General features: G+C 60.5%; 1 protein-coding gene across 2 annotated transcripts in view; it reads right to left on the minus strand.

The window, feature by feature from the left end:
• Nucleotides 1-24,119, minus strand: part of LOC142000856 (rho guanine nucleotide exchange factor 19-like) — a 28,962-nt gene extending 4,843 nt beyond the window's left edge. Inside the window, exons 1-11 of one of the 2 annotated variants that reach the window (XM_074975487.1) lie at nt 23,780-24,119; nt 18,850-18,986; nt 12,921-13,555; nt 9,171-9,563; nt 8,404-8,500; nt 7,325-7,401; nt 6,500-6,780; nt 5,177-5,337; nt 4,530-4,682; nt 3,095-3,224; nt 560-634 (exon numbers count right to left, since the gene is read on the minus strand). In XM_074975487.1, the coding sequence (XP_074831588.1) occupies nt 560-634; nt 3,095-3,224; nt 4,530-4,682; nt 5,177-5,337; nt 6,500-6,780; nt 7,325-7,401; nt 8,404-8,500; nt 9,171-9,563; nt 12,921-13,530 (1,977 nt within the window). In that variant the 5' untranslated portion in view covers nt 13,531-13,555; nt 18,850-18,986; nt 23,780-24,119. The remainder of the gene's footprint in view (nt 1-559; nt 635-3,094; nt 3,225-4,529; nt 4,683-5,176; nt 5,338-6,499; nt 6,781-7,324; nt 7,402-8,403; nt 8,501-9,170; nt 9,564-12,920; nt 13,556-18,849; nt 18,987-23,779) is intronic. The other variant, XM_074975486.1, reaches the window with a different exon arrangement.
• Nucleotides 24,120-24,883: the final 764 nt, after the last annotated feature.

Genomic DNA, 24,883 nt, shown 5'->3' on the forward strand with positions numbered 1-24,883 from the left:
CTCAGCCAGTGCAGAGGGGCAGAAAGTCCCCAGGGCCGGCCAGCTGAGAATCTCCCCCGGACAAGGGAGCTCCCAGATGGTGCAGAGCCAGCAGAAATGGCCCCGGCGTCATCCCCAGAAAGCTCTGGGCTCCAGACAGACCCGGCTGGCATACAGTCCTCTGGGGACGGGGGGAGTGTTTTTGCCAGCTGGTGGAAGTTAGAGCTGCCCCAAGGCTGCTCTAACCTATGCCAATGGCCAGGGTGTTGCCGAGGTGTAAACGATTCCCTAACAGGCCCCTCTGTGCCACACCACATTGCTACTCAGTGTCATGGAGAATCTGAGCCAAGACAACAGAGAGGACCCACAATTCTCCCTGCAAGGACACCTGTCCCAGTCAGACACAACCCCAAATCAGAAAGGCCCCAAGGTACACCCTCCCTCCCCACACACACACAGCTCCAGTCACGGAGACAAAGCAGTGCCCATCCTGCTCTCCCACCGGCCAGCCCAGTCCTCGCAGCCCACGTGGAGAGATTTTATACCATTCTCAAAGCGCTTCCTGGCCTTCGCCAGTTACCTTCTTGAGCTGGTTGAAGGCCTTGGTGGCCGTGGCCTCGTCCCGGGAGCCCTGCAATGTGCGTTTCAGGATGTTCTGCAAGCAGGAGGCAGAAAACGTACCGACTTAAGAAGCGTCAGATGCCCCGGGTGTCAGTCCCAAGCCAAACACCTCAGCACCAGAGATCAGCAGTCCTGACCAGCACCGGGGGCACAGATCAGTAGCATGAACCCAATGCGAAGTGCCCCAGAAGCAGAATGGGTCGATGGCACCAGCTGATACCAGAGCTACAGACTCAGACCTGTAGCGTGTTTGAGGTCGAATTCGGCTGGCGCCCTGTGAATCCAGGGGGACTTCGGTGATCTCAGCACAGGCGCTCGGGAGCACAATGGGGCCCTCGTGCGAGTGTGAGCTCTCCGTGGCAGGGGACTTTGCTGGTGTAGGCTGAGCCCGATGCACTGTGACTCTGCCCCTTGGGCAAACCTTTACAGGGCCCTTTGTGCTCTGCTCTGGCCTCCTGGCGAACACAGACCAGGGCAAAGTGATGGCAAAACCTGCCAAATCCAGGCGGTAACAATCCGCTCTCACTCTGGTGCCGGTGATTGTCCGCCCCATCCAGAGCCACGAGGAACAGGGTCCAGTCTGTTCTAAAAAGCAGCTTAGGAGCTATTTAATAACAGTCCTGGTCCCGGGCACAGTACCTGGCCATGTGGGTAACACTTTACAGTATTTGAGGGGCTTATATTGGGCCCTCCCACCCCTGCACTGGGAGCTCCAGGCAGCTGGGGAAATCTCGTGGCAATCTAGAGTGTCTGATCAGGGTTCAGTGCAAATCGGTAGCTTTCCATGGAGGCTTTGGTCTCTCCTGCACATTGAATAACAATAATAGCTAGCTCTTAGACAGCTCCGTTATCAGGAAATCTCAAAGCACAGCCCAAAGGAGATCAGTATCTTCACCCCCATTTTACAGCTGGGAAACTGAGGCACAAAGGGGCTGTGACTTGCCTGAGGTCACCTAACAAGGCAATAGCAGAGCTGGGAATAACACTCAGGTCTTGCTCTATCCACCAGGCCATGCTGCCTCCCTTGGTTCCCTGAGTACTCCGGACCGGTTCTAAGCACCACGGCAGCAGCCAGTGCAGGGAGTTCGTTTCCAGACACTGAGAGTTAGGGGCCTGGTACCAAAGAAAGGGATAGCCCAGCAGGTGTGTGGATCCAGTGAGGCATAAGGGAGAGGGGAGGATGGGTGGCATACACTGACTCCAGTCTGCCACTTGAGGTCACCAGTGCCCTACATCCCAGGCCTCTGAAACCCTTCAGCTCACGCCATTGGTCTAACCGTGAATCCCAGAGGCGGCTGCTGCCACAAGCCTGTGGCTCGGCTATCTAGGCCTGTGGGAAGCGGCACGTGGGACAGTCTGGGAGCTGTTTCTTTATATCTGGAGCAGGCCATCAGGCAGGGCTAAGATGGGGGAAGCCCTAGGTAGAAGCTCTCCAGGGAAGCAGAGAGAGTTCCTTGTGCAGTGTTGGAAGAAAGTGGCTCCCTCTGCTATTCTGTCCCATTGTCATCCAACAGCACCGACAGCTCGCGATCGTGTTATGTTTGCCGACAGCTGGGGGAAGATTTCATAACAGAGCTGGGCGGGACATGGGTGTTCCCATCCTGTGACAATTTTCGAGGTTTCAAAAAAATTTCCTGTTTCTTATTGGGATCACAGCTGAAATTGTTCAGAGAGAGAGGGAGAGACCCACCCCACAAGAGCCAGAAGCCGGGTGGTTAGAGCACTCACCACGGTTGCCAGAAACCCTGCTCTGAATCAGGCAGATTCAGCCTGAGTTCCCTGGCCTTGGACAAGCCACGTCGCCCCCTCCGTGCCTCAGTTTCCCCATCCGTAAAATGACACTTGCTGCCCTTGTAAGGCACTTAAAACACGCCTACCCCGGTCTGGGGGAACCTGATCTCTGGGCTACAGAGAGAGCTAGAGAGCAGAAATGCCTGAATGCCCTGCAAGCAGGTTTTAAGCAATCCCTGCATTGTTGGGTTGCTAACACGGCAGGCCTGGGCTCGGCGTGAGAGATGCAAAGTGAAACCGCCTAAGATGGACCAATGCAGTGCCACTGTTGGTTGGTGATGAAACATGACACGGGTTTTAACAACCTCCGGGGGACATCCTGCCATTCTGACAATGGCTTAGCTCCGCTTGTCACTCAGGTGCAGCCCCCAGGGAGCCCATCGGGAGTTTGGCTCAAGTAATAACAATACAAAGAGAATCCGAACAACGGGCCGTGTAGTCACACTGAGCCCTCCTCAGCTGCAGCTCTCCAAGCACTTCACAAAGGTAGGGTATCTGCATGGGACGGGGGAGGGGAAGCACCGTGCCCAGGGGCAAACAGTGAGTCAGTGGCAGAGATAGGCCTTAGATTGCAGTGTGGTGCCCTATAATTCAGGGCACTTCCCTTTAATGCCAGACCGGCTCTGGCTGGAGTGATACTCTCCAATTACACCCCCGCTCCCCTCTCCCCCCCCCCTCGCTCCCCCCTCCCCCCGGTGCTCACCTCCACCAGCATCTGCAGGCGCATGACCCTCTGGAAGGGCAGGATGAGGAAGGAGGTGAGAGGTAAGCGCTGACACATTGGCCCCTCTTCCAGCTTTGCCAGGATCCCTGGGAATTTAGGATTGTCCTGCCTGGAACAATGTGGACAGGAATTTTAACAAGTCCCCAGAGCCGTGGTGCTAGGGGCAGAGGTTCCCGGGATGTCAGGGGCAGCACACCCAGCTGGGTCCCCAAAGCCCACAGGAGTTAGCGGAGGCTTTCCACTGACATGAGTGGGCTGTTGGATCAGGCCAGAAGCAAGCACTGAGCCTGTGCGACGCACCCGGGGCTCTCCATCGAAGCACCCTCTCCAGGAGCTGTCACCACAGGAAGGGCCTGGCCCTGGGCAAGGGCCCCCCCACCCCCACTCCAGGAGACATCCCCGCAGGAACTAGCAGGATCCAGGACTGGGCGTGACAGGAGCCTTCGAACTGGCCAGGGAGGGAGGTGGTGGGAAGGGGAAGCTGGTGAGAACCGTCCTGCATCCCTGATGGACCAAATCCCTGAGGAGCTAAGAGGAGACAGAGCTGGACATATAGAGATAAGGGAAGGGGGAAGGAGGCTGTGGGGGACACAGGGGACCCCCAAGCCCAGAGCTCCCCCCTGACTGCTCAACAGTCCCCCATCCTGAGCTCCCCGCCACCTGCTCACTGGCCCCCGCAGCCCAAAGCTCCCCCCCACCTCCTCACCAGCATCCCCAGCCCAGAGCTCCCCCCGACCTGCTCACTGGCCCCCAACTCCAGAGCCCCCGCAGCCTGCTCACCGGCCCCCCAGCCCAGAGCTCCCCACCTGCCTGCTCACTTCCCCTCCCAGCCCAGAGCTCCCGCACCCTCCTGCTCATCACTCACCCCAGCCCAGAGCTCCCGCACCCTCCTGCTCATCGCCCGCCCCAGCCCAGAGCTCCCCCTACCTGCTCACTGGCCCCCCACTCCAGAGCCCCCCCCCGCCTGCTCACCGGCCCCCCAGCCCAGAGCCCCCCCCACCTGCTCACCGGCCCCCCAGCCCAGAGCCCCCCCCACCTGCTCACTGGCCCCCCAGCCCAGAGCTCCCCACCTGCCTGCTCACTTCCCCCCCCAGCCCAGAGCTCCCGCACCCTCCTGCTCATCACTCACCCCAGCCCAGAGCTCCCGCACCCTCCTGCTCATCGCCCGCCCCAGCCCAGAGCTCCCCCTACCTGCTCACTGGCCCCCCACTCCAGAGCCCCCCCCCCGCCTGCTCACCGGCCCCCCAGCCCAGAGCCCCCCCCCACCTGCTCACCGGCCCCCCAGCCCAGAGCCCCCCCCACCTGCTCACTGGCCCCCCAGCCCAGAGCTCCCCGCTCAGCTCTCCTCTCTGCGTGGCCCCCGGGGCGGTGCTGTGGAGCAGCAAGGCCTGCGGGCGGCGTGGGGCTCACGCACAGCAGGCGCTGGTAGGTCTGCTCCTGGTAGGCCTGGTTGGTGACGTAGGGCAGGTAGACCCGGCGGAAGGCCGGGCAGTGGCGCAGCACGATGTCGCAGATGTCGAAGTGCAGGATGTTCTCCTCCAGCCGCTCCTCCAGCTCCAGCAGGAACCTGCCGGGGAGCCAGGGCGTGAGGCGGGGCCTTAGGGGGCAGGCGAACCCGAGGCCCCGAGGAAACCGCCGGCCTTTCCCAGCACTGGGTGGGGGCGCGATGCCGCTGCCCTGGTCACGCCCGGGGATGCTCGAGGCCCCGGCTCTATCTCAGCATCGCTGGGAATGGTCTCCCTCCTGTCTGGAGAAGGGTCCTCAGCCCCCGACAGCCCTGGACTAAGGTGTTAGACCCTGAGATGGGGCCGCAAAACAGCGCCCGAGAGCAACACAAGTCTGCACCACAACCCCATGGTGCTCTGAGCACCAACATCTCCAGAACCTGGGCCCCCCTGGACCAGGGCGCTGGGCAGAGCTGCAGGGAGAAGAGCCTGAACCAGGTTCCCCGGTCACCTGAAATGGCCTCTCGGCTCGCTCCTGTCTCACCCCCCCGCGCCGCCCCTCCCCAACAGCACCTTGCAGGAGGTCAAAAGGCCCCATCCCCTGGGAGGAGCTGACCTTTCGCTGACATCCTTCACTTCGGGCAGCTTGGAGAAGAGCCACTGCTTCTCCTGGGCTCCCAGGCACTCGTTCAGCTCCCGCGAGTTCATGAAATGCTCCACCGCGATGGAGAGGCTGTGGATGTAGGAGGCCTCCGAGGTGATCAGCTCAAACTTGGCCTGCCGGGGTGAGAGCGAGGGGGAACCCTTGACAGGTTGGTCTTGGGCGGCGCCAGGGCGGCGTCCTCCTCCTCTGCCAGGGCGTCCTCACGCTGCGACCACTCGAAAAGGGAACTTGGCAGTATCCAGTCGGCAGGGCTGACCGGACACTAAAAGTCCGGTTACCTGCAGTAACTGGCCTCCGCCACTGGGGGGTGGGAAGAGCAGCAGCTGCTGCTGGAGCCTGGCGGAGCACTCAGGAATGGCTCTGGTGGAGAGGGGTACCAGCGGCTCCCCTATCCTGCCCCACTCACCCCCCCTGAATCCCAGAGCCCGGCTCTCCCTCCCCCACCCTGCCCCAGTCACCCCTCCACCCCTAGAGCCCTGCTCAGCTGGCAGGGGGAGGGTGGTGGAAAGAGCAACGAGCCACGGTGGGGGGGGGAGAAAGAGGAGCAGGGGTGGGGCCTCAAGGGAAAGAGATGGAGCAAGGGGTGGGGCCTCGGGGAAGAGGTGGAGCAGGGTGCGGGGCGATTCCGGTGCTAAGTGTCTGGTTTTCACAAATGAGAAAGTTGACCACCCTAGAGAGGGCACGGGTTCTGTGACGGGGGCGTGCAGCACCAGTAGCATTGTGTCTCCCTGGGCTTCCCCCTCCCTCAGCTCTGCCAATGCCCCTCAGTCCTGACCCGCAGCCCCCTGCTATCCCAGCCCTGTGCTCCCCCCTTCCCCAGCTCCCAGTGCCCCTCAGCTCTGACCCGCAGCCCCCTGCTAGCCCAGCCCTGAGCTCCTCCCTTCCCCAGCTCCCAGTGCCCTTCAGCCCTGACCTGCAGCCCCTTGCTAGCCGAGCCCTGGGCTCCTCCCTTCCCCAGCTCCCAGTGCCCCTCAGCCCTGACCCACAGCCCCCTGCTAGCCCAGTGCTGGTGATGGCCCTGTGAATGCGTTGGGGGGAGCCCCGGGGAGGGGGAAGAGCGACTGAAGCGAACGGAAACCATGGGCCCAAGAACAATGGAATCAGTGGGAGGAACCCGCTGGCCCAGGAAGGTCCTGCCAGCCCTGGTGGCCCCGGGGCAGGGACGATGCCCAGTAAGTGCCAGGCCTGGCTCTGTGTCGGCGGTGGCTGGCCAAGCGCTGGGAAACGCTTTACGTCACGTGCCCACACTCCGAGCAGGGGTCCGGCCCCCCTCACCTCCTGCAGCTTGCACTCCTGGAGGCTGATGGTGCTGAGCAGCCCGCTGCTCCGCACATCCGGGATGTCCTGCCACAGCGAGAAGGTGGAGCCGCGGGACGAGCGCTGCGAACAGAAGGAGCTGCTGGGAGACAGGTTGGGCTTGGGCAGCGCCAGGGCGGCCTCCTCCTTCTCCTCCTCCTCCTCCTCCTCCTCCTCCTCCGCTGCCAGGGCGTCCTCCCGCTGCTGCCGCTGGATCTCCCGGGCGGTGGCGGCGTCGCTGTATTCCTGGTACAGGATGGCTGGGGGGAGGAGGGGTCAGCTGGGCCGAGGGGGCCCTTCAGCAGGGAACGAGACGCCATCCCCGGGGCAAATGAGGCACCCCTCCGGGGGCCCTAGGGTAACCCCATGTGGGCATGGTCTGGGTGTGGGAGGGGGGCACTATGGCTAGGAGCAGGGGGACTGGCCTGGGTCTAAGGGCTGGGTTGGGGAGAAGGGGACTGGCCATAAGGGCAGAGGGGAGGGTCCGTGCCAGCTTTGCCCTCTGCCATCTAGCCAGGCCAGAGGCACAGGCCAGCAGCTCCTTCCCTCTGTGCCCATTTCAGGCAGGCACTTCTCTCTGGCGTCTGTGCCCTGTGCTGTCAGCTGGTTCTGGACCAGGCAGCAGATGCCCAAGATAGGGGTTCGCTGGCTGGCTGGGGAGGGGGGGGCTGCAACCCCTGCCCCGGAGTTAAAGGGCTTGGCACGGCTGTCCTGCCAGCTGCAGCCTGAGCACAGCTCCAGCTGGGATGTGGGTTCCTAAAGGCAGAGGGGAAATCCCCCGGGAGGGACGAGCCAGCTGCTTACAGTTCAGGAGGAACCTCGACTGCCGCTTCTCGTGCTGGACCAAAGCGCTCAGGCACCCATCCGGCTCCGCCTCGCTCCTACAGAGAGGAACACATGGAGGTGGGGGGTGAGGACTGGAGTCTGCACCCCTCCCCCCCATTGACTTGTAGGGTGGAGGATCAGGGCCTGAGGGCTGAGTTGCACCATGGGGCCTGATCCTGAGCTCACTCACCCCAGTGCAGATCAGGAGTGAGAGCAGGTGTCACCCAGACCCAGATCAGGCAGCGGGAATGAGCCAGCGGGACCAGGGTCTCTCTGCTGTCACTACTTTCACCGCCCCACCCCCCGGCAGGTGGAGACACTGTGCCCAGCCCTATGGACACAGCTCTGCTCCTCCATTGCCCTGCACCTGGGACAGGCATCACACCAGTCCAAGGGGTGTGACATGCACCTTGCAAAGCCATCAGCATGTTGCAAGGAGGGTGGGGCCATCCTGGCTGGGTGTTCCCTCCTGCTTCCAAACACCAGAGTGGCCAGAGCCTGCCTATTGGGCCAGGTGTTAGCACCAGGTGAACACTGAGCGGATCATTTATTGGTTATTTTAGGATCTTAAAAAAATCAAAAACTCAAAAAAAAAAAAGAAAAGAAAAGGAGAGAGATAAAAGATGATTAGAAAACAGAGAGGCTGAGAAACGCCTCTCGTGTGCCTCTCCCCTTGGCATCCAGCCTGGCTCAGACATGCCTACAGGGCTGCAGTGGGTGAAATGGGGGACACACTCCCCACATTGTGGGGCCGGGCTCAGGCCCACGGGGTGGATGCCATGGGGGCTCACCCCCTTCTCCATCAGGATGCTGAGTTTAGTTAGTGGCGCTGGGTGTCTGGGGTCTGGTTCACAGCTCTCACCGATAACTGGGTTTGCAGCCCAGTCCCCGCCAGCCCATGCCCTGGGAAATCCAGCTCCTCCAAGGAACTCGGCATCACCTTCCTCCATCCTCCCTCTCTTGATGGTCCAGATCCCTGCAGCCTGCCCATTAGCCTGTGCCTTCTGGTGGGCTGGGAACACCCCCCTAGGGCCATGGGCTCTCCCCGCACGCCTTACCTGGGCCAGACGTTCCCTGGCTCACTGGGTGACTCTGGGGATGGGAGGCCATCACTGCCCATGCTGCTGCAGCTCTTCTCCCTTCCATTCAGTTTACCTGCAAGGATGGACGGCAGCTTCACAGCTGATCAGGAAGGAGTTGGGCTGGTGTCTGTGTCAGGGCGCCCTTCCTCCCCTGCCTCCACTGGTCCATCGCTAACCTGCCTCCAACAGGCCTAACAGCTCAGGGGAAGAGGGAGAATCCCATCATGCACCTGTGCGATGATGGGGGAAGACAGGGACAGCGGTCCAGGATTCCACCCAGTCTCTTCACCATGGCCATGGAGACTCCACCCCCTTCTCACACTTTCAGGGGGTCCCTGCTGGGTGGGGGGAGCTGGCATTACAGATGTGCCCCTTCCGCCCATGTCTCCTCCCAGGAACATGGTTCTCCACCATCTTCATTTGGGGGGACCACTCGACGAGAGAGACCTTGTGGACCCACCATCATCACTCCCAGACCTCCCCACTGAATGTGGACTGGGAGGGAGATCCCCCAGGATGGGCACCAAGGACCACAGGCCTGTACACCATAGCATGAAAGCCGCTAACCTGGCGCTACAGTGGGATAGAGCATTTGATGCAAAGGGGTTGGAGTCGAAAGAAAGAAAGAAAGAAAGAAAGAAAGAAAGAAAGAAAGAAAGAAAGAAAGAAAGAAAGAAAGAAAGAAAGGCCCCAAGCCAACCATACCGGTTTGACCAGTAAGCCCAGTGTGAGAATCCCAATACCTTCCTGGCTCGCCCAAGCCCCTTTCTCCTTGGAAGTGCTCCTGGCAGAGAGAGACTTGCCCAGCTTGAGGGAGAAGGTGGCCCTGCGCTGAGACAGCTGCAGCTTGTTCATGAGCTCCGAGGCTGAGAAGCGTCGCCTCTCCTGCTCTGCCGAGCCCTTGGCGCTCCGGCCAGCCGAGCAGGGGGGCAGCGCCAGGTCTAGTGTCTCGGGCATCTCGTGGGGAGGCCCCTCAGGAGCTGGTCTCGGGTCCAGCGGCTCCATCCCCTGCAGCGCGAGCTCCCCCGCACACCTGCCGTCCTCGTGGACTGGGGACCCTGGGAAAACGGTGTCTCCATCCAGGCTGGGGGACGTGTCACTGAGGATCTCAGGGGAGTAGACCCTGATCTTCCTCCCTGGAAGGAGAGAGGAGCCATGGTGAGGATTGGGCCCCAGCTAGCAGGAAAGCGGGCATGTGGAAGCAGGGCTGATTGGGTCCAACAGAGCGGAGCTGCCCAGGGGAGACAGCTCATTGGGCTGCTCCATCCCCTGGAACTCAGGGCCTGCCACGCTGGGAGCTTTCCCAGCCTCACAGTGCTACCCGCCACACAGGGCATCAGTACGGCTCAAGCCCAGGAGTGCTAGCACAGACCTCTGCCACTTGAGCTGAAGGAGGAGCTCCACCCCCTGGCAGCAGCAGAAGGCTATTATCCTCTCCGTGGATTAATCATCAGAAGGGAGCACGAAACACACAAGGCATGTGTGTGACCTTCCACCCCCAGGACCCCAGAATGCTGAGCCCGTCTCTGCCTGCTCCTACCTGTTTTCACAACAATGCCCAACCTTTACAGCAGCTTCTGGCCAGGGGTCGCAGCGAATCAAGCCCCACATCTGCCCCTTCCTCTGCCCCCATTGTGAGACAGGATGTTTCCTGTTCTACAGAGGGGGAAACTGAGGCACAGAGGAAGCCGATGGCTGATCCTGAAATAGAATCTGGGCCTCCTGACTCCCAGCTGGCAGGCTGGCCTCATTCTAGGTGCAGCGTGAGCAGCCAACGTGCGGTTGCACCAGCAAGCAAAGCTGTGGGCTTGTGTGTGCACGTTACTGTTCACAGACATGTTTCCAGATGGAATTAGTTGGGCCCATGGGAGTTAGGCACCTAAGCTCTTTGAGGAGCTGGACCTCGGACCCTGGCACGGCAGGACTGTGTCCCCCCTGGGGCACCAGGGCGTCTGATGTGCACATAGCCAGCTGGATTTCACCTCCAGCCTTGTTCCCCCTGGACAGCGGGAGCAGATGGCAGGCAGTGCGCATCTGCCCAGCTGTGTGTCACAGGGGCTGCCTCCCGAGAGGTGTGGGCTGCCCTCTGCTCCTGTCACACGTGCAGGAGCCAGCTCAGCTTGGGGAGAGGGCACTGGAGTTTGCTCCTGGCGCAGCCCTGCGCCGGGCCAGGGAGCTGGATTTAACTCCGGGTCCTGCGTAGTCAGTGGCAGTGCTAAGTGGGTTCCAGCTGAACCCGGGGCTCCCAGGCGAGGGCCCTAAAACCACTGGGCCGTCCTGCCTGTCAGAAACCAGACACTGCACAGTAAGCAAATAAACAGCATTTTCCAGGATCAGCTGCCTTCCTATGATCCCAGCGGGCACTATCCAAGGGGGGCTATTGCAGGGGGCCATGTGTGACCAGGACAACAAGGTGATATGATCTATTGCGTGTTAGTGTTTCGAACTTTGGATTGCGGCTCACTGAGCTCCTCTTATCTGCTCCCTGAACAGGTCCAGTCCTTGCAAACACGGCCTGGACGATACCTCCAAGGCCCCTTGGGAGCATGGCAGGGCTTGCTAGTTTTGCAGAAATGCTATCCCAGAATGCTTTGCAGCATCCGGCACAGCAAGTTACTGCTCTCTCTCGGGGCTGATGGGCTCCGTGGTCCGTCGTTTACTGACAGGGGTTTGCCGTGCCCGCACTGCGACGCTCTCTCGGCATGGGTGTGGCACGGAACGCAGGAGCTGGGGTTGCCACTTCTGGGGTACAGAACAGCAGGGCATCTGGGATGATCCTGAGCCTGTAAAACTGGCCTGGCAGTGGGAACTGGGACCCTGACAGATTTACCGGGGCAGCTACCTCAAACCAGGGACAACCCTGGGAAACCCTGCACAGGGGGCCACCCTAAGCTCAGCCTAGAGGTTTGGAGACTGGTTCCGCACAAGAGCCTCCCAGAAACCCCCTCAGCACCTGCCATAGGGTCTATACTTGCCTCCTGGAGTCCCCAGGAATTAAAGATTATGTCATGCAATGAAACTTCCAGGCACACATCCAACCAAAACTGGCGTCCCTGGCGGGGTCCCACATCCAGGCTCTGGCGGGGGGTCAATTCCAGCGCTGGTGTGATGCTGGCAGACCAGGTGCCAGCTCATGCCACGGTCCCCCTGCCTCAGCTGAATACTGACAGCTACCTAGCTGCAAGCCGTCTGGCTCACCTGGGCGTTGGGATTGCTAAAACAGGCACTACACTTATCCGAGTGTATTTAGCGTTCCGACTTTATGGAATGCTGGTGCATGGCTGCCGGCCTTCATCTCATGTAGAACGCCTGCAGCCCGTATTGCAGGGCAGTATTTGAGCGTTTGCCTCGCGAGAGCCTCTGGGACTGTGTAAATCGCCCGAGAGGAGAGAGACACTGACGAGTGTGAAATGCTGGGCTCCCACGGCAGGATTATGTCTGCCCAGCGAGGAAGGCAAAGGCCCATCACACCAGGCGGACTAGCCTGGAACGTTAAAGAAGACAAAAGACTTTGTTGTTTACTCTTCCCCCCCATGAAGATGAGGCATGCAGGTGAATTCTTCCCATTAGCTGAGTTTGCGGCTCAGAGCAGAAGAGGGGAAGGGGAAGGGAAAAGCCCTAAATGGAAGGAACTGTATCTTTATGCTGCCTGGACTTGGGGGGAAAGGGGGCAAGGTTTACTGGGCAGAAGCAAAAGATCCCCAGTGCTTCTCCTGGGTTAGCCCTGAGGGACACACAGGGCTTGCGTCTTCGCTTTTCAGCCTGTGGGCCGCAGACCCCTGGGGGTCCACAGACCGTGTCTACAATTTCCAAAGGGGTCCACACCTCCATTCGAAGTTTGTTAGGAGTCCGCAAATGGGAAAAGGTTGAGAACTACTGCTCCAGAATAAATCTTCAGATCATTTATTACAGGACTGACTACAAATGTTGTCTTTGGTGTAGGCGCTAAAATTCTATTGACCTGGGGTAAGCGACCGGTCCTTTGGGACTGGGAGTAATCTGAGTATTGCTGTGATCCTTGGTGTACGGGACCATCTATCACAAAGGCAGACTCATCTGGGTGGCAAGACAGATCGGAGTGCCCACAGGGACTGGCTAGGACTCCATGGTTAGGGCTGTTACAGGGCCGGAGGGGTTTGCCCTTGATCCTTTCTTGGTGAAATCCAAGTATTGAACTCACAACCAGTCGGGGGGTTCTGCCCTAACACTCTGCCCTGAGGTTAGCACTCATGCTTTTAAGTCACTGCAGGAACCCCCTGCATCTGGGGAGCTTGGGACTACACCCTTGCTCCTTCTGTTCGAACACCACAGGCCTCACCCCTGTGCAGGAGGAGCATGACCAGAGAGTAGAGTGGAAGATCATAAATGTTCCCTTCTGGCCTTTAGCTCTATGCCTCCTCCCTAGCATGCCCTGCCAGATGGACCCCCTCTACCTGCCCTCCCTCTCCAGCCTCCCCCGTGAGGCCCGCCTTTTCCTGGCACGCAATACTCACAGGCCAGCTTCTCCTTCTCCACTCCATGGGATCCTTGCCCCTGGGACTTGGGCAGCAGCGGGGGGCTCGTGGGCCCACTGACGACGTTGTGGACAGGCGAGGGCAGCTCGAAGGAGGTGCCGTGAGGCCAGCTGTCTGCTTTCCTCACCACCTGCCGTCCCTGGGGGGCAGCAATCCCCACCGGCCCTGGGTGAGTCCCAGAGCCCCCACCCGCAGCATCGCCTCCAATGGGGACCCGAGAGTCTGGGATCCAGCCCAGCCTGGGGTGGAAGTCTGGGTAGCTGTGATGACTGGGGAACCAGCCTTCGGGGCTCAACTGCGGGCTTCCCCGCCCGTCCATGGGGCTGCTGTGGGAGATGGGGAGCCCCAGACCCTCCGAGGAGCATGGGACAAGACTAAAGTCCCCCTGACTAGGAGGCTGGAGGTTGGGCAGCTTCACGAAGGACAAACTCTCCTGCTTGCAGACGGCCACATGGTGCCTTGCTCGGCAAGGCCTGTCCCCCAGGGCCTGGGGCCCGCCCACAGTGAGGATCCCCATCCGCTGGCTCCCCGCTTGGTAGGGCAGCGACGTCAGGTGTGGCTGGAAGTCCGGCTGGGGGCGGTATTCCATCACCGAGGGCCGGCCTGCCCTAGACCTGTAGGGGAGGCAAAACAGGAGCGTGTCAGGCACGGGGTGGGAGGTGACGTGACAACCAGAAATGCCCCCCGAGGTCCGGCTGGGAGCAGGTGGGGAGCTAACTGGGTCAGTGACGGGGGGTGCCTCCGAATGGGATCAGCCCCCCACCCCCAATTAGAAGGTAGCGTCTGCAGCAGCCATTAAACAGCCCAGTTCTCCCAGCTGGCCTGGCCAGCCCGAGGGGAAGGGAACAGGGCACCCATCTGGCTGTCCTGCAAGTGGATCTCAGAACCCATCTCCAGATGTCACCCTTCATCCCCACTCCCTGTCTGCTCCCAAGTCCCAGCCTGTCCGCTGCTCGCATCAGCACGTGCCCGGCAGCCCTACAAGGCAGCGGACCTGGGTTCGAGACCCTCCTCTGCCGTGCGGGCTCGAGCAAGACTCATAGACTATCAGAGTTGGAAGGGACCTCAGGAGATCATCTAGTCCAACCCCCTGCTCAAAGCAGGCACAATCCCCATTTTTTTTTGCCCCAGATCCCTAAATGTCCCCCTCAAGGACTGAACTCACAACCCTGGGTTTAGCTGGCCAATGCTCAAAGCACTGAACTATCCCTCCCACGAAACGCTTGGGTCCCCCATCACACCTGCTGCTTTTGCCCCATTCCCTGCAGCTCCTCCTGCTGGGAGAGGCTGGGGCTGGAGTAGCTGGGAATGCCCGCACCGTCAGTGGTCCTGCACCATTTCCCACAGCGCCTCCTGCTGGGAGAGGCTGGGGCTGGAGTAGCTGGGAATGCCCGCACCGTCAGTGGTCCTGCACCATTTCCCACAGCGCCTCCTGCTGGGAGAGGCTGGGGCTGGAGTAGCTGGGAATGCCCGCACCGTCAGTGGTCCTGCACCATTTCCCACAGCGCCTCCTGCTGGGAGAGGCTGGGGCTGGAGTAGCTGGGAATGCCCGCACCGTCAGTGGTCCTGCACCATTTCCCACAGCGCCTCCTGCTGGGAGAGGCTGGGGCTGGAGTAGCTGGGAATGCCTGCACCGTCAGTGGTCCTGCACCATTTCCCACAGCGCCTCCTGCTGGGAGAGGCTGGGACTGGCGTGTCCGCGCTCCCCCACCGCCTGGGCCCCGGCACTGTTCCCCATCACGGTGACCCTTCCTGGGAGAGGCTGGGCCCAGAACGGGGATAGCTCCCCTTCCTGCCCCCAGGGGCACGGGCTGCAATAGGTGCAGAGACACCCCCCCCCGCGTGGGAAGTCCCCTGCTGCACCCCTCATCCTGTCACATCCTCACTGCCACCCAGACAGACCCCTGCCCGGCAGAGCAGGGCTCTGATCGCTGCTAACAGCTGTGGAACAAAAACACCGGCCAGCATGTGCAGCGGCCCTGCTCCCCTGTGCCAAACTCCGCCTCAACCCCCGGGAACCCGGGAGCCTCTCGGCAGCTCCACGCCTTGTGCTGCCCCCACCCGGGGGGGCTCCCAAGTCACAAACTCCTGCAGTCGGTTTGGGTGGGGCTCTCCTGCTGTGTGCAGGGGGAGCAGCGGAGCAGCTGGGAACAGGGGACGTGTCTCCTCGTGATCTGGGTCCTAAGAGGGGCTGTAGGATAAGGCCAGATCCTCAGCTGGTGTAACTCAGCCTTCCTCCATTGAAGCCAATGGGCCAGATCCCACCGGGTGTCATTCACTGTAGCTCCATGGAAGCCGGTTGAGTTCCCCAGCTGTGATCACAGTCCTGGGGCAGAACTGGACAAGCTGTGGGTGGGGCTCAGGTGCAGAAGAGCTGGATTCACTTTTCTGGGCCTCAGTTTCTCCCATCCATAAAATGCGGCTAATGACTCGACCGTCCCTTGAAATGCTAGGGTGCAGCGCTCCATGGCAGGGCTGCCCACCCGGGTCCTTCCCTGCCAGACTCAGAGGGCAGCGGCGGACCAAGTCTCCCCCTCCCCAAGGTCTCTCCTGTGTTTGCAGGGTCCCCTCCTGGTCGTGAAGCTGCAGGGAGGGCAGTGCCAGCAGCGTGTGGGGTGCCATGCAGCCCTGGTCACTCCTCCATCAGGCCCACCCTGCTTTCCCATCGCTTGGCCATGCTAGGAGCCTGGGAGAGGAGAGTTGACTGGACGTGGTGCAGGTGGGTAGCAGGGAGCGCCTGGAGGAATTGGTGGGGAGGAGGGGGGCACCCACCCTTTGCCAAGGTGGTTCACAGTCTAAGGGGCCTGTAAGGAGCCCCAGCGGCTTCTAGGTCCCCAGATGGCCAGGGAGTGTAACCTGCTCCCCAGTGTGCACCTGAACCACAGAAGGTCGGAGTCTCTTGCAGCGCCCGGCTGTCCCAGCTCTGGAGGTCCCCAATCACAGCCCAGCGGGGGGCCACCCTACAACCCCCTCCTTCTACATGCTGGCTAAGTAGCTGGGGAGGAGGGCTAGCTCAGTGGTTTGAGCATTAGCCTGCTAAACCCAGGGTTGTGAGTTCAATCCCTGAGGGGGCCATTTAGGGATCTGGGGCAAAAATTGGGAATTGGTCCTGCTTTGAGCAGGGGGTGGGACTAGATGACCTCCTGAGGTCCCTTCCAACCCTGAGAGTCTATGATTCTATGGACCTGGCCATCACTATGCGAGCTGAGCCGGCTCTCACTGGGCTGTTCCCCGATGGGGGGCGGCCAGTGCAGAATGCCCCAGACCCCGCAGGGCAGTGAGGCGTTGTGACGAAGTGGGACTGTTCTTAATGTTTCCTCTGAATAGTGTGGGGGTGCCTCAGTTTCCCCAAGGCAGTTCTTAAGTATGTAGGGGGTGGGGTAAGGGTGTATGATCGTTGCAGAGCCCTAGAGGGCAGGTGTGTGCAGGGGTCTGGACACAGAGAATGGCCGACACCCTGTTTCCTGGCAACTGATGGCCTGGGCCCTTCCCCCCTGCAAGGTGAGAGCTAAGGGGTTGGAGAAGGAAGGAATCAGGTGACCTCCTGGCCCTGGACAGGGACAAAGCCCAAAGGAGGAGGGGCTGGAGGGAGTTTTTCAGTTTGGGGCTGGCTGGGACATGGAGTGAAGTGCAGACGGGGTTGTCTGGCTCACTGCCGCCCAAAATGGAGCCAGCTGAGAGGTCCTGTTCTCTGCACCTACAAGCTCTGTTTTAAACCATGTTCCTGTCGTCTAATAAACCTCTGTTTTACTGGCTGGCTGAGAGTCATGTCTGGCTGCAAAGTTCGGGGGCAGGACCCTCTGGCTTCCCCAGGACCCTGCCTGAGGAGACTCGCTGTGGGAAGTGCACGGAGGGGCAGAGGATGCTGAATGCTCTGAGGTCAGATCCAGGAAGGTGGAAGCTGTGTGAGCTGTGTGTCCTGCAGACAGGCTCCTCACAGGAAGGCGACTGCCCCAGAGTCCTGACTGGCTTCATGGGGAGCAGTTCCAGAGCATCGCCCCGGGGACTCCGTGACAGGCGTCCCCTCCTGGCACAGGGCCCCTGTGCACCAGGTGCTGCCCTCGTTGCTTCCCAGTGCGATCCCAGGGTCTCGAATCCACACAGCGCCCCTGGGATGGGCCCCGCCAGCCTCAGCGGCTGGGCGCTCCCTTTACCGTCTTTGGATCTCCACTGTCCCGGAGGGCTTGGGGGTAAGGAAACAGGGGCAGGTTTCCGGCTTCTAAACCGCCCTTGGAGCAGCTCCACAGAGCTGGAGCCAAGCCAGCGGGTGTTCCCAGGGCCCAGGCACCCTCCTACTCCTGCCAGAACTGGCGTAGTGCCTCGGGGCTTTGCTGAGGGCCTCCGGAGGTGGGGGGGGAGGGGTGTCAGGTTGTGAGGTCCATGTGTGCTGCCAAGCCCAGCCAGGCCCCCCAGCCCCAGCCAGCCAACTCTGGAAACTCCTGGGGGGAAACCTGTCCTTAAGAGCTGGAGCGTCCCTCCATGGTGATGCCAGCCCACCGCAAGGCCCGGAGGAACAGGAGCCCGAGGAGACATCCACCCCCTTCCAGGCTTGCCAGGCTCCCAGTTCCTGCTGGCACAGGGGGCCACAGAGTCAGGTTAGAGCCAATGGCACCAAACGGGGCTCAGCTCTGGGTTCTCGACCTCGCTGCTGGCCTGGGAGCCTTGCAAGCTACTGATGAAGGATCCTTCAGGATGTGCCTCTCATGGTAACAAGCTGAGGGGCAGAGCTGCCCTGCTGGGATCCGCAGGGAATGGCCCCTGGCGGGTTAACACTAGGTCCCGTTTCTTAGGGATCTGAAAGCAACCAGTGTCTGAGTTCACTACAATCAATGGGGTGGGTCCCCCTGGCATCAGGACTTTCAGTGGGCAAGATGCCGCGATTTATTCTTTGTACAACAGCAGAACCTGGAGCCGCCAAGCTGAGACCAGGCCCCCATTGTGGCAAGCGCTGTACAAATACGTACCCCGAAGAGCTTACAGTCTAACTGGACAACCAGGGCCAGGGAAACTGAGGCCTGGAGTGGGGACACGACTTGCCCCAGGGGACCCAGCAGGTCCTGGGCAGACCCAGGACCAGATTCCAGGTGCCCCGGGTGCCAGTGCCACGCCCTGTCTCACTTCCCACACTGCGGTGGTACTTTCAGGAGGGAAGTGGTGACTCCTCTGCATGCACAACGGGAGGCTGCTATGGGCGAGCTCACAGTACCGGCGCTCGCCCTGGGTTCGGCGACACCGAAGGACCTAGGGAAACCTAAAGGGCTGCTCCATTTGTCACCTTGCCCCCGGCTCGGAGGGTGAAACCAACTCCTGGCTGCCCAGGTCTCACCCGTCACAGACTGGCCGAGAACCCTCGCACTGTGACCCCGGGGACTGCCTGGGAGCCTGGGAGTGGGCGGCAGAGAATTCAGAATGGGGCCTGTTCTCACTGCCAGTACAACCTGCCACCCCGGCTCTGTTACAGCCAATGCGGTGAGCTGCGTCCACACACCACCGCACTGAGCAGCCACAGTGCTGCTAGGGTGCCAGTGGGGAGCACAGGGACTTAGCGAGGGTTTATTGTCCCAGCCAAGCTCACGGGGCAGCTGAGCCCGGAGGCTGCTGAGTTCCTGGCACAAGGCACTCGGGGATATCCCATCACACAGAGAGCTGGGAGGAAGGAGGACATGCCGGTCCAGTGACATGGGGGATCCCATCTGCCGGGGACAGCCCCGAGCCAGCCAAAGCCTCTGCAGAACACGGCGCACAGCTGGAGACTGGCCATGTTTAGATCCAGCCCCTTCACTAACTGCTTCCATATTCAGTTAACACTGGAGCGTGTGCAGGGCCCAGTGGTTCAAACCCTTCCAAAGATCAAGCGCCCATTTCACCGGGGTCACAAGGATGTAGCGAGTGACTCCCTAGGACTCACCAGCTCCTGGCCCCGGACCTTCAACACCCGCATGTCTGACTTGGCGCTTCCACCTGCCCTGCAGATACAGGGAGGTCCAGACAGTTTGCTCTGCGGGGATCTTTCAGAAGAGACCCCCAAACCGAGGTCCTCTCTCCCTGCAAAAAGAAAAGGAGTACTTGTGGCACCTTAGAGACTAACCAATTTATTTGAGCATGAGCTTTTGTGAGCTACAGCTCACTTCATCGGATGCATACTGTGGAAGCTGCAGAAGACATTATATACACAGAGACCATGAAACAATACCTCCTCCCACCCCACTCTCCTGCTGGTAATAGCTTATCTAAAGTGATGTTTCATGGTCTCTGTGTATATAATGTCTTCTGCAGTTTCCACAGTATGCATCCGATGAAGTGAGCTGTAGCTCACGAAAGCTCATGCTCAAATAAATTGGTTAGTCTCTAAGGTGCCACAAGTCCTCCTTTTCTTTTTGCGAATACAGACTAACACGGCTGTTACTCTGAAATCTCTCCCTGCAGTGGATAAGCCATGGGATTTGCTGAGATGTCCTTGGCCAAAATTACTCCTTCCCCAAACTGTGCACCATGCTGTCTGTGCCCTACCCCAGACCTGGCTGCATTTCGGCAGCACTGTGACGAAAGGTGCTAGAGAAACTTAAAAGATGTGGATGAGGAGGCTGGGGAGGCCAGGACTGGCGCAGCCTCGGGGCTAAGACCAAAAAGCTCATCACAGAACCCTGCCTGGGCTGCCTGTCTGCCCCTGGTCCGGGCTTGGCAGGCAGGAGCACTTTTCGCCTGCCACAGTCATAGGTAAAGGCTGGGGTAGAGTTTACTGTCCAGCCAGGAATGGAGTCCAGGTGCAGATCAAAGTAAAGACCTTGGCAGGGGAACTCCACCTGCTTCCCCAGGACTCTCCTGGTGGCGCTGGGCCCAGACACACAGCCAGAGCCCGCCCCAGAGGCAGGTGTGTGGTCCACATGTAATGCCAGGCAAGTTGTGCCAGGGCTGGAAAAGGAGGGAGAGTCAGTGGGGAAGGTGAAAAGGAGCCAGGCAGCAGGAGAGAACAAAGAGGAGGGACAAGCCCAGGGAAGGAGGGCAGGAGGGGAGAGAGAGGACCAAAGGGATAAAGAGAAGATCAGGAAGGCAGCTGAACACACACAGGGAGCAACAGAGGATCCGGAGCTGGGCACAGAGGAGGTGGGAAGGGGAGACTGAGCCAAGCGAGACGGCAGAAGTTTGCAAAGGCTTTTTTTCCAGCCCTCACCATCCTCAAGGGCAGATCTCACCAGACTCGGCAGCGATGGGTACCCGGAGGTGAGTCCCCCACCGAAAATCCAGGGCGCTGTAGGAAGTTACTCAGCAGGGGGGACTCGGAGCCAGTGTCCCAGCACCATGGTAGGGGTGCTGTGCTGCAGGAAGGGGGGGGGTGACTCAGTATGCCTCATCAGGGCTCAGGGGAGGGTAGTCTAAATTTGGGGTTGTCTGAGTAAGGCGTTCCTGAGATACAGGCCCCCTACAAAGATCACCCACTCCCCAAAACGTTCCAGCTCTTCTAACATGTGGGCTCCAACCCTGGCTCTGACCTGCCCCACTCTGAGGCAGCCTGAGCAGGGTTGATCTCTGCCAGTGCTGGCACTTACTGACCCTTTCGGGAAGCAAGATTGAAGAAGTGAATCGGGGTAAAGCGTGGAACTATCAGATGGGTGAGGCAGGGTGATGCACCAAACAAAGCAAAGACCAGGGCTCTGATGCAAGGCAGGGGACTTGCAGAAAGCCAGCTGTCAGAGCCCGCTGCCATGCTGGGGTCATTAAACCCGAGACCTATCCACCCTTTGCGAGCTGAAGTCCAGCTTTTCGCGGATGGGTGTTGGGCACATTGGCTGCATTCTGCAGAGGCTCCTGTTCAGAGTTTTGCCCTCAGTGCTCCAAAAATCCATCGGCAGACTCCGATTTTATGGCAGCAGCATTGTCAAGAGTATTAAACTCAAGGGAAGAGGAAAGACGGTAACTTACAGCATCATTCCTGTAAAGTAATCCTGGGTTTCCTGAACAATGGGACTGAGTGTGATCAAAGAAAAGCAAGTAGCTGCAACTCTCAGTGGCAGCCTGATCAAGGGGGTCACCGTGCACCAGGAAATGCACCCATCACAGAAAGCCCTGTTGTAAAGACTGGCACAGTGCCCACCTTGACTAACGTGGTACCAGGATTCTGGCTTCAGCCAAACAGCCATTTGTTTTTCCCATGAGAAATCAATGCAGAAAGCAAAAATCCAACTTTTGACACCAATCTACACAAACCAAGGGATGCCCCCTGTCAGTTACACCCCTCAAAGGGCTGTTGTTCCTTGGTTTAAAGGAAATGTCAGACACTGGAAAAATGTTCCTTACCTAGCCCTTATTAAAACAGACCTAGCAAATCTCACTCGCCCCCAAGCTATGGGACATCAAACAATAGGACCATAGAACTGCTTGAATTAAGCCGTGTGCAAACTAAACATTTAAAGACAATCCTCTAGCCCCCAAGGCGGCATTTCTGTAGACCTTTTCCACCCTGTTAAAATGGAAACCCTGGTGCATCCTGTGCTGGGTCTCGGGGCAGACTTGCAGAAGGTTCCCTGCCTGTCAGCCTGGCCTTGAGGGTTTCTGACCTGAAGCAGGGTTTTCAGGCAGCAAGCAGAAGAAGCTTGGCGTTGTCCTGTAGGGCTCATGGGCTCGGTTCTACTGTTGGGTCTCTACGGGAACTGTGCAGGTACGTGCTCTCCCTGCCAGCCAATCCCTCCACCGTTCTGCTGCACCAAACCATGGGATTCGAATCAGTGGAACCCAAAACGACTACAGTCTCCCAGTCCTAACTCAGGGCTTCGGATGGCACCACCCCATTGAGCTATTCCCTGCCGCTGTTGCCAGCTCCAGGGGGCAGAGTTAAGGAGAGTGAGGGGGATGGGGTGTTCTTTAACTCCATATTTCCCAGTTTTCAGAGGGCTAAGTTTAGCCGCTCACCATGTTCCAGAAGGGCAAGAGGTAGCCCTGGGCAACCTGAGCTCCCTGTTACTTAACAGAGGAGAGGGGTACAGCGGGCGACTTCCCAAGAACTAAGGTGCCCACGGGGCTCAGTCTTGGAATTAAGACCAGGAGGACTTGTGGCACCTTAGAGACGAACACATTTATTGAGCATAAGCTTTCGTGAGCTACCGCTCACTTCATCGGATGCATTCAGTGGAAAATACAGTGGGAAGATTTATATACACAGAGAACATGAAACAATGGGTGTTACCATACACACTGTAACCAGAGTGATCAGGTAAGGTGAGCTATGACCAGCAGGAGAGGAAAAACCCACCTATCCCCGTTCTTCCATCGGCCACAAGGCTCCAGCCCGAGTTCTTCTCCTCTCCGGGGAGGGGAGGGGATTGGTAGCAAAATATATTCCAGCCGTGCACAGGATCCCCTCCCCAGCTGACTTCAGTTCAGGCCGCAGCATGTGGGACACAGGGAAATCCCGGAATGGAGTTAAGGGTTCCCCTGAAGTGGAATCAGGGAGCAACACGGCGCTTCCGACCGGCCACGTTCTGCCGCCGGCGCCGGGGCTGGGGGGAAGATCCAGCGGCGCCCTGGGCGCACAGTGATCGGCCCCGGTATGGCCGGGTTCTTACATGGGTTCGATGCCAACCAGTGGCCCAGGCTAGGACTCCTGGGTCCCACCAGCTCCAGGGCGAGAAGGGCTCTGCTGAGATCTCCGACCCTGCCAGCCGTCCATGAAAGGACCAGTGTCTCCCTGACGGCGCCAAACGGCTCCCTGGCATAACTCCACTGACCTGGATGGAGTCTCGTGTCCATAAGAAGGGGGTGGGGAGAGGCCTCCCTGGGGTGCAGGCTCTTCCTGGTGGGGCTGCCCCCAATCGCCTCTTCTGAAGGGGGAGGAGGGTGGAACCCGGCGGGGTCCCAGAGCTCTGGATCTGACGTCTACCCAGCCGTTTTGCAGCCCGAGGCAGCTGACAGGAGCCAGCCACGGGTGTAGATGTCCCCTTAGATACCGGAGCCACGTTGTGTCCCCCCCACCACCCCACCACTGCTGCCAAGCGCCGGTCCCTCGAGCCAAGGCTCAGCCTGGCCGGTACCCCGGGCGGGCTGCCACAAAATCGGATCATTGTACGGGAGGGCTGCGAGCTAGGAAGAAGAGCCTGAGGGGCCGGAGGTATCCGTCTCTCATACGCAGCTGCCTCTGGGGTGGAACAGCACAGCTGTCCCAGGGCAGGCAGCGAAGCCGCACGGGAGCTTAGGACGGCCAGTGGCCCGTATCCATCTGAAGCTGCAGGCAGGAGGTTAGCGAGGTCACGGGTGCTAAGCCCTGACTCTTGGAAGCTGGGAAACGTGCCTGGGGGTCGTTAATGGCCCCCGCGGCTGCCCAGCGCCCTGGGACAGCACCGACCGGGAGGGGCGCGCTGCTCAGCTGACCCCCCCCCCCCGCCTCGTCTGGGGTCCCCCCGCGGGAGCTCGCTCGCCCACACAGCGCCCGGGCTCCTTTCCCGGCTCACCCCGGGGGCAGGGCTCTGAACCTGGCAGTGCCGGAGAGGCGAGTGGGAGCCGATTGGACTCGCCCAGCCCGGTCCGCGGCTCCCCCTTCGCTTACCCCTCACTGAGCCCAGGGGCTTCCCTTTCCCTAGAGACCGTCTGAGCCCCTCAGTAGCTCTGTGCCCCCACCCCGGGACCACCCTGTCCTGCTGCCCCGCACTCAGTTAGGAGCCCGCGGTCCAGCCCCACGTCCCCTCTCGGGTAGCCCTCGCCACCCGCCCGCTGGCCGCACGTGGCATCCAAAACAAAGGAAGGAACCTGCCCCCCCCCCCGGGCCCGGCGCCCACCCCACGCAGGGTCACATCTCTCGGCTCGCGGGGGGGGAGGGGGGGAGAAAGGGACAGGGCCCGACGTGGTACCTCATCTGCGCGCCGGCTCCCGGCCTCAGCTGTCGCCGCAGCTCCCCGGCAGCTCCCCACCGCCCCAGGGTCCATCCTCAGCCCACCGGGGCCCCCTGCGCCAGCCCCCCGAGCGGCCCCGGCAAGGGAGCCCCCAGCCCACAGCGGACGCCGGGAGCAGGGGGGCGCCTCAGCGGCCGTGCGACAGCCCGGAGCCGCCCCGAATCTCCCCCTGCGCCGAGAGGTTTCTTCGCTTCATCTCCGGCACCTGCTGGAGCTGCCTGCGCCGGGGCTGGCTCCGGGTAGCCTGGGGCCCCCGCTGGCGTGTGCTGCTGAATCCCTCGTCTGTGCTCCCGCTGCGCCGGCGGTGGAGCCGGGCGGGGGCCCGGCGGAGCGTGGGGCTGTGCTGACTTGCCCGCTGGCTTCCCCCCTCCCCGCCGCACCCTCCCCGCTTCCCGGGGGACATGTCTTCGCAGCAAAGCAAACAGGTTTGGCGGGTAGCGAGGCAGGAGGCAGACGGAGCCGGGAACGGTGCCAGCGGTGGGGCGGGGGCGGGCGAGCCGCACAATAGCCGCCCTGTGCTCCGGGCAGGCTCTGGAGCGGGCCAAGCAAGGCAGGAGGGGGAGAGCCCGCCACCTGCCCACGGGGAGCCAGAGAGGGAGGCACACAGCCGAGCAGGGGCTCGGTGACCCGGAGTCCCCAGGGCCGGGGCGATCCCAAGAAGTCAGTGGGAGAGCCGAGTTCTAGTCCTAGCTCTGCCATTGGCCTGCTGGGTGACCGTAGACAAGTCACTGCCCCTTCATGTGCCTCAGTTTCCCCTCCTGCAATAGGGGGATAATGCTCCCGCCGGCCTCCATAAAGCACTTTGAGCGCAGCTGGTAGGCAGCGCGAGATACGAACCGGGCGGTTGCTGTTGGGAAAAATGACTTTGTTTGGAGCCTTGCTGGTGGCAAAGAAAACTTCCGAAATATGCAAGTGCTAGTCCTGGAAACCAGCCACATCCGAGAGGTGTGAACTGGTTCTGGGTGGTAACTAGCAGCCTGATGATGCCAGAGTGAAAGGCACCAAGGTTAACTATTTCACTGCCTGGCGAGCAGGCGTGGAGAGAAGATCTTGCCTCATCCA

Source organism: Natator depressus, chromosome 18 (assembly GCF_965152275.1).
Source record: "Natator depressus isolate rNatDep1 chromosome 18, rNatDep2.hap1, whole genome shotgun sequence".
Classification (NCBI taxonomy): Eukaryota; Metazoa; Chordata; order Testudines; family Cheloniidae; genus Natator; species Natator depressus.